The sequence below is a fragment of the Trematomus bernacchii genome, unplaced genomic scaffold (assembly GCF_902827165.1).
Source record: "Trematomus bernacchii unplaced genomic scaffold, fTreBer1.1, whole genome shotgun sequence".
In the NCBI taxonomy this organism is placed as follows: domain Eukaryota; kingdom Metazoa; phylum Chordata; class Actinopteri; order Perciformes; family Nototheniidae; genus Trematomus; species Trematomus bernacchii.
In genome coordinates, this window is record NW_022987593.1 from 6,255,084 (window position 1) to 6,263,907 (window position 8,824).

At 42.0% G+C, this 8,824-nt stretch overlaps 1 protein-coding gene across 1 annotated transcript in view; it reads left to right on the forward strand.

The window, feature by feature from the left end:
• LOC117482306 (voltage-dependent T-type calcium channel subunit alpha-1I-like) overlaps nucleotides 1-7,050 on the forward strand; it is a 47,574-nt gene extending 40,524 nt beyond the window's left edge. Inside the window, 6 exon segments of the mRNA XM_034130389.1 lie at nucleotides 1,474-1,552; nucleotides 1,828-1,949; nucleotides 2,706-3,020; nucleotides 3,115-3,265; nucleotides 4,515-5,074; nucleotides 5,820-7,050. Coding sequence (XP_033986280.1) covers nucleotides 1,474-1,552; nucleotides 1,828-1,949; nucleotides 2,706-3,020; nucleotides 3,115-3,265; nucleotides 4,515-5,074; nucleotides 5,820-6,503 — 1,911 coding nt within the window. The 3' untranslated portion in view covers nucleotides 6,504-7,050.
• Nucleotides 7,051-8,824: the final 1,774 nt, after the last annotated feature.

Below are 8,824 nucleotides of genomic sequence, written 5' to 3' on the forward strand. Positions count from 1 at the left end.
CCTTAGTTATAAGGTCTCGCCCATCTATCTAATATATCCTGAAGCTTATTTAGATCTCCTGTTTAAGAGCATTGTAGAATCCTGGTAAATTACAGGAACAAAGAAGTTGATCAGACATAAATCAAGTTATTTGGAATTTGTGATATATGGCTTTTAAAAGAAAATCTTCTTGAGTAACACCTTTAAATTGTTGCTCTCATCCCGTCTTATAACTCTCACATTTTCTTGATACCAAAATATTTGAGGTGTCCAAAAAACGTTTTTTTTGACCAAATATCTGCAAATGAAAGACATCTGCGTTTTTATGTTAGATGCTATTAGGCAAATGTTAGCATGCTAACCGACAAACAAAGATAGTGAGTATAGAAACACTGTTAAGCTACTAGCATGGAATAAAGTGAGAAAGACATGTAAGATAAAGTGTTTCCAGTATGTTGTAGTGCTATTTCTAAGCATATTTGGACAATTAATAGGATAATATCGTCAATCGAAAGTTTTGGCCAGAATCAACGTTACATCAATACTTTAACATGGTAAACACTATACTGCTAATTATCAGCGTGTTCACAGCTTTTGTACGTCATCCACACTCAAAGCAATGCTCTGCCTACAGCTGCTAGTGTGTGACTCTTAGACTTGTTTGAATATGAAACGTGTGAAGAGTAATTGGTGAGAATAGTGAACTGTTGCACTCTGGTGTGGGGGGAAGGATTCAGGAAGGATCTACCACAGCCCCCTCGGCTCAGCGGACCCTCAGGGGACCAGAAAATAAGAGAGAAGAGAGGAAGGGGGGAGGGAAGGTGGTGTACAATAAGTGAGAACAGCTATGCAGGGCAGGCAGACGTTTATAAACTGATTTATTTTGTTCTATCCTGTTCCTAGAAGGCAGCTAAATTATAATTATTTATCCCCTCAAATGATAGTGGCTAATTCCAAAATCATAGCACACTGAGCTGCGTTCATTCGATGTTTGTCCACACATTAGTGCAGCAAAATTCCCCATGATCCTTCACTGCCTTCCCACCCACAAATTGTCTTTGATGTGACAGACCATTGCGGGGGATCTAACCCAGGTCTGTGCAGTGGTGTCCGAGTGCACTTCATCAATACGTTTATTCGTCATCTAAGCAGACACCTCCATACCTCCCACCATGGGGTTACACAAGCCAAGTCCCTGTGAATTGCTTTTAAATGAGAATAAACAGGCATGTTTGTGGTTCAAGAGGACTGGATCCAGGATATGAAAGTGCCCCTCTGTTTCTCAAATAAAAAAAATCTGAGATGTGATTGTACTCCAGGTGTCATGATTTTTTTTAAACGTAGTAAACATCAATGCAATAAGGCTTAAGCATTCTCTGCCTCTTTCTATCTGTCTGCATGTTTGTGTCTCTCTCCATGTATACTGTACATGTCTTTTTTTCTGTGTATCATACGCTGTTTATATCTGTGTGTGCGTGTAATATGTCTGTCTAGGTGGGGAATCTGGGTCTGCTCTTCATGTTGCTGTTCTTCATCTATGCAGCTCTGGGAGTTGAGCTCTTTGGAAAACTGGGTTAGTGTGTGTGAGCGTGTATGTGCATGCATGTGCGTGTGTGTGAGTGCATGCATATAAATCGCACAGATGTGTGTGTGTGAGTGTGTGTGCCTCAGCTGACTCTGACGAGATTACGTAACTTGCATAAATTGTGTTGTTACATACATTAATGATGTCGATTCAGAATCAGTGTTTTTAATGAGTGCAATCATCTACACACAATCCTCTTTCTTCTCTCCCCTCGCCGTCCTCTCTCACACACAGCCTCTAATACTCTTTCCATCCTCTTTCAGAGTGTTCAGACGATAACCCATGTGAGGGCCTCAGTCGCCACGCCACCTTTGACAACTTCGGCATGGCTTTTCTCACACTCTTCAGGGTGTCTACCGGGGACAACTGGAATGGGATTATGAAGGTTATTTTCACTTCCTCTCCTCGGCTGTGTGGGAGTTTTTAAGAAGACGGATGGATGTTTGTGTCTGCGCACATGTTTCTGTCTCAAAGCGTCGGTTAGGAGACAGGCATTGCATTAAGCAGAGGGAAGATCACTGTTTTTATGACAGACCAAGGTCTGTCATAAAAACAGTGATCTTCCCTCTGCTTAATGCACAGGCTGCTGACATTAGAGGGTTAGGGGAGTATATTATTCTTCTGTGACAGGCTGAAGGTCTGTTCACACTCAGATACACATCTCCCCCTGTTGGAGAAGAGAGGAAATACAACTTAGTCAACTGGAGGGGAAATATTTAAATAAGAACAAACATTTGGGTATCTGGAGTCCCTGCTGACCTGAACCTGCTTTTTTTATGTGGGCTGCCAAGATAATAAACACAGGATATAAGAAGTCATTTAGTTTTGGCTTCTCATAAGTCTCAATATACCTAACTATCTGATTAACTCCACCACTGATAACCCTTTGCAATGTTTCTAACAAGCCAATCAGAGCAGACTGAGGCTTTTCAGGTGTTCAAAGTGACAGGTTTTTACAACGGAGGGTAAATACAGGTATATTGAGATTGACAGTATGATACAAATGTGTTTTTTGAACATCATAGAAACATTTTCTTTTTGAACCTGAAAATAAGCACAATATGTCCGCTAAATATATCTGAAAACAACCTTTAATCAGTTTTCTATATTGCCTTGTAATCTCTTTCCCCTTGTCTTCCAGGATACGTTGCGAGAGTGTCGTCCTAATGAACGCCACTGCCTCACCTACCTTCCTCTGATCTCCCCCGTTTACTTCGTGACCTTCGTCCTGACGGCTCAGTTCGTGCTGGTCAATGTGGTTGTGGCCGTTCTGATGAAGCACCTCGAGGAGAGCAACAAGGAGGCTGCGCTGGAGGAGATGGAGGAGAGGAAGGAGAAGGAGGAGATGAAGGAGAGGGAGGAGATGAAGGAGAGGGAGGAGAGGGAGGCGGCCTGCCGGCGCCTCAGTTCTGCGTCTGTTGGTGGAGAGCATCCTAACGTGGACACACCTGCCCAGGTAACACAAAAAGTCTGCTTTCCTATTTTTTATGTGAGAGGGTTAGGGTGTGGGTGACAATAACGATGACAGTGGTGATGATCCCATGTGACAGGTGCAGGTTGAGGATGAGGATTGTTCCCATGGCAACCTGCTGAGCATAGGACGCAAGCCGTCTCTCCCCAGCGACAGCTACGCTCAGCCACTCAGATGCTCCCCCTATCCTCCCATCTGCCACGAGGCGTACTCCGGCTACAGCTACTCAGGTAATTTGGTTGTTTATGGCCAATTAAATTGAGGAACAGTTCTCACTGTGCTCCAACCACTAACTGATCGCTGTAAAGGTTATTGCTTCCATAAATAGCAGAAAATGCAGTTGAGATGTGATGCAGCACAACAAGACCTTTAAGAGGGAGATGATTTTTAGTCTTTTTTTCAGGAACAAATTGGTTAGACTTGTTTGTACAAAACAAAATGACAGAAACGTAAATAGAAAGTTTTACCACTTTACGATATTATTTTAATTCTTTGGACAACGATACGATATTTGCTAATATAACAAATTCTGCCCATATGTGATTTCCATTTGCTTCCAAAGAGTTGAACACATCAGTAACATTTATATCAACTCACAAATCATCTAAAATATGATTTTACAATTGTATTACATGGCTTTGTAGGATGCTGAGCCTCGGGGATTTCCAAACAAAGGCCTGAGTTAAGGATGATGATGTGTTAGAATGTTTTCACTTTGCTTTGATAATATTGGATTATTAACAATTGATCAACACATCAATGTTAGGATTTTGAGTTATATACATGTCAAAAATCTATTGTATGTGTCATTTTAATTTTGATCCCATTTTTTATAGTCTTTCATACTGTAACACGCAAAAGATCTCTCATGTTCATGGTAATGGAACATTTCATTCAGTGGGGCTCACTGAGATGTTTGTAATAGTTTGGATGATGCTCCATTGCAAAAAGAAAGAAGATATAAGGCTTCGGATATGCAGACAATATTTATTTATAGGATCAGTGAATTGTTGTTTTTTCTGAATAGCTGGAAATAGGAAAAATATAGAATATCACCAGAATTTTTCTGTAAGGGCAATTTGATTTGATCTTTTAGAGGAAAAGGGTTCTCTAAGATAGCACCGATCTATCTTACAGAATATTTTCCTGCTAACCAGATAAAGGCTTTGGGGTATGAAACTGTGCATTAAAAAAAATGTAAGAAGTGATGCAGTAACTATTCCTTTTATATTGTAGTTTAGTATAGTATAGTATATTGGATTTAAAGCATCCTAACATTAAATATATAAGTAAATATTTGGAAAACATCCCCATCAATTGGAAGAAGGCAATTCAATAATATCACAAACAGCCAAATCCAAAGTCAAAATCAAGGTCTAGACAATCCCTGACTTTAGAAACATCTTCCCTCTTTGGCAAAACGGGATTCTTTTTGTGTTCAATGTGTCCATGTGAACTCTGCCCCATGTTCTCCTGCAGGCTCCATGAGCTCTCTGTGCTCCAGTGGAGGCGGCTCCATGCTGCAGGTTCCCGGAGCTCTGCCGGCCTTCAGCCACGCCTCGCTGGGGGTCGGACGCAGCTCCAGGCCAAAGATCTGCCTCAGCAACGCTCAGAGCATCGACAAACACTTCACACACAGACTCACCCCTGCTGACAGCATCGAGGGGTACAGGTCGAGCCCGGCTCACGGAATAAACCGGCACAGACTCAGCTCTGCTCACAGCATAGATGGATACAAGCTGAGCCCGGCCCATCGAATAAACAGACACAGACTCAGCTCCACTCGCAGTATGGACGGTTACAGGCACCATCCAGACAGCAACGCAGACAGACCTAAACTCACCTCCAGCCACAGCATAGACAGACAACCCTCACTCAGACTGAGTCCCACCCACAGTGCCAGCAGACATTCTTCTCGGTGGCTCAGTCCTGAAGAAAGTTTGGACCGAAACATGCTGAGCCCCTCTTATGTTCCCGATAACTCGGGCCTGAAGAGACCAGCATCCTTCCGCAGAGCAAGCAAAGTGTTACAGAGACAGGTTTGTTACTATCACTTGTCTATATTTTCTTCACATTTCTTTAATGTCCTCTCTTCTTTGCTTTTCTCCTCTCTTCAAACAGAAAGAGATTCAGCCAATTTTAGATATTTGAAGAGGCAACAGACAATAATATAGCTCTAACTTACTATTGATGAATAACTATTGATTACATAATAAAATGGCTATTGAATAACACCATCTGCTTTTATATCGGTTACCTGTCAGACTTGCTTTCACTCTGAAATTCTGTCTGCCACCGCTTACAATCTGTTTGGAAAACTAAGGCTTGATTGCAACTCATTCTCTAAGGAAAGCAGCTAGCCCTAGCTGTAAAAATTGCAATCACCTTGTTTTATGCTTATCTTCAAATTGGTTACATCAGCAAGCATTTATCATTCATTTCCATAAAGCTCAGGGGTTGTTTTGGTTGCAGCATGGGCACGGTGCCAGAGGACAGGTGGAGACACCTCGCTGATGGCAGAAGAGTAGTTTAATTTAATTACTCTGAACAGCATTGGGAATACATTATATACTGTATGTTAAATATTTCTTGGTTTTCCATTTGTGGTCTATTTAAGTTGCTAAATGTAACGCTAGTGGTAGGTTTCTTTTGCCACTTTGACTTCACATTTCTGATCCTTTTAGAGATTCTTTCTAGACATCCTCCACAACATTTTGAAAACGATTTTACCTGCACAACCCAACACGTTGTCTGTGTCGTCTATGTGTGTTTCTTTGTCTGCAGGCGGCTGTGCGCTGTGACTCCATGGATCAGAGCGGTTCAACGGACGACTTGGCAGAGCCTCCCCTCACTGTGACCGCTGTCTCTTCCACACCACCACGCCAGAGATCTTCTAGTGTACACACACTGAAATTCACACACCCCCAGAGGGTCATCTCATGCAGGAGTAACAGCCGGAGCAATAGTGAAACCACTGGGCAAGAACATGTACCCGAGCAGGCCATCTGCGGCTCTCAGCCAGGAGCAGATGTGGAGAAGAGGCCTGTCAGCCCACAGAGACCCTCCAGCCTGAAGGTGCCCAGCTGTGAATCCACCTCATCGAAGACCCTCTGCAGAGCGGCCAGCCTCAGCCCGGACCCCGGCCCACAGTCAGACACCACAGACGAGGAAGTCGGCCACATTAACAGTTCTGATCACTCACACTCACAACTCCCTCCTGGCTCCCCACACAAAAGCAGACACCTTACCCCTAGCCCCGTGGAGCACAGGAGTCGCCTCAGCCAATCAGTGTCTCCGGTGTCGGGCAGGAACAGGAAGCAGAGGGTGAGCCCGCCGCCAGGAGAGGAGCCCATTACTATGGCAACCCAGGTGATGGACAGCAGTTCTGAGCTGAGGAGGCGGACTCTGTCATTTGACGCCACGACCCTCTCTCCTAATCAGCCAGAGGGGGGTTCTGTGGACGACTGAATAAACTCTTTATGATCATATTGTTGAAGAGGAGGAGCCTGATGTGCTGCCGAAGCACACGAAGGGCGGGAGTTACAGTCCGAAACAGGAAGGATACCTGTTTCCTGTTATGGGCACATCTCCTCGTCCCCTCCCGTCCAATCACAAGAGTTTCACAGGGTGATTGAGCAGAAATATTTCGGACTGTGTGTGTATGAGTGTGTATCTGTTCAAAGACTTTACCCGTTGTGCTTTCTGCACAAAACATGCACATAAGAAGACGTTTCCGTTTCTTCTATCATAGTCCTAGCTTTAGTTGAGACATAGTTGTCCCGCCCCTGCTATATTTACTCAAACATTAACCTTCCCCTTGCTTGCTCTCCTTCTTCTGCCCTCACTCTCATCCTTTTCACGCACCTCAAGCCTAGGTCAAAGTACAAGACAAAATTACCTGAAATATGCAGCACAGTTACAGTTTCTGACTAATCTGCTCATGTACACATATGTTAAAAAACAATAACACAGCAACTAACTTCTTTTAAATAGCGACTAATCTGCAGATTATTTCTTTAAGTAATCATGAATCTTTTGGTCTATAGAGCGAAAACTCACAACTCACTGATTCACATTTGAGAAGAAATGTAGTAACAATCTAAATAGTTGCAGATTTTTTTGAATGATACACCAGTTAATCAAACTGTCTTTCAGCTCTACATACAGCATCTTATTATTAAGACTTACATTTTCATTTGCCAGAACTGTTTACTTTTTAGTAAAAATCCCCTCATTTTATTCTCTGTGGTGCGAAAATTACAGTTTATGTTTACAAAAAAAATTGAGTTTTAAGTGAAAAACTCACAAAGGTTAAAGATAACAAATCATTTTATATAAAAAAAGCTTAATTTTTAATTGCACGCTTATGTAGATTGGTGCAGGCACACTTTATTAGAGAATTATTGCTCCAAAAATTCTAATTGTACAGCAACTTGTTGAATCTTATTGTCTTCTAACAAGAGTGGACGTTTTTTTTTTTTAAATATGACCCTTTTCGTACCTCTTAACCAACAGTATTTTTTCCGGTCTAACCAAACATGGACATTTTGTGACATTTAAGAAGCCTCCCCCTCCTGAATCCATCGAGTCAGAAAAATCTATTTGCGCTTAGAGCCTCTTAGTTAGAGTAGTGTGACCTCAGCTTAGTAGTTTCTACCTCTCTTTTTCCTGATCCCACCCATTCGAATGTTCAGTCAGCTTAGTTTCTCACCCCCCTCACTTTCCTTTTATCCGTCTTAGTATTCTCAGGGTAGAGGTAGTTCAGACGCAGGTGAGTATGACGCATGTGATCACAGGTCTGCAGAGTTAGATTGCCCCCCTGTTGTCTGAATCTGGAGCTGGCCCGTCTCGCCTGACGTTTGAAGAGATTTTATTGCTCGGGTCTAAGGGTGAAATTCAGTAAGAAACAGAAGGGCTTATTCAGGTGATATAACGGTGTGTACAACTTTGTAGAAACAAGGCTAAGATTATATTTTATTAACAAAGCGGCAATGATATGAGAACTACAAAGGTGAATTTCTACATGTCTGAATGTCAATTTATCTGCTGATGATGGCGGCAATGAAGATGATTGATTATGATATCAGTGTAATGGGATGCTGATTTTAAAGATGATGAAGATGGTGATGATGATGATAATCCTGACTCTGGGTGATGCAAATGTTCATAATATAGTATAATGTTCCTGTAGGATGAAAGCAGTGAATGATGGTAAGTTCACCTGCAGTAACATGACTGGACAGTGTTGGAATAAAACCACTTCCTGTCTGACTTTTATTTGACTCCATAACAATCCTTATACACTTTTCACCCTTTCTATCCAAGGTTTAAAAACACAAGATCTAGGTGTCCTGCGGGGACTTAGAAAGTATTGAAAGTTGATCAAACTGTTTAGTGTTAATTGAACCATGGTGAAGTCTCAGGTTGGATATTCGACATGGATTCATTCTGAGGCAAGCAGCATCTTCTTACTCAAGTTGAGAAAGTTGGCAGTCAGAGGATGCTAAACACACAACCAAGACGTTATGGCTCATGACCAAAGAGTTTTGCTTAGGGACCATCAATAAATGACCATTTAAATGACAAAATGTCTATTTTACTTTCAAAACCTCTCTGCCCACATGTTATGGAAGATACTGAAACGAAATTGGACCTGGTCATGCTGAGTTTTCATTAACATATTTATATAGAATAGCCTAAAATCCATAAATTGAGTTGTAAAATGGTCCTGTCTAGAAATACAATGCCACATTGATTTGGTACAAGTGGGTCAAATGACATGGAAGATA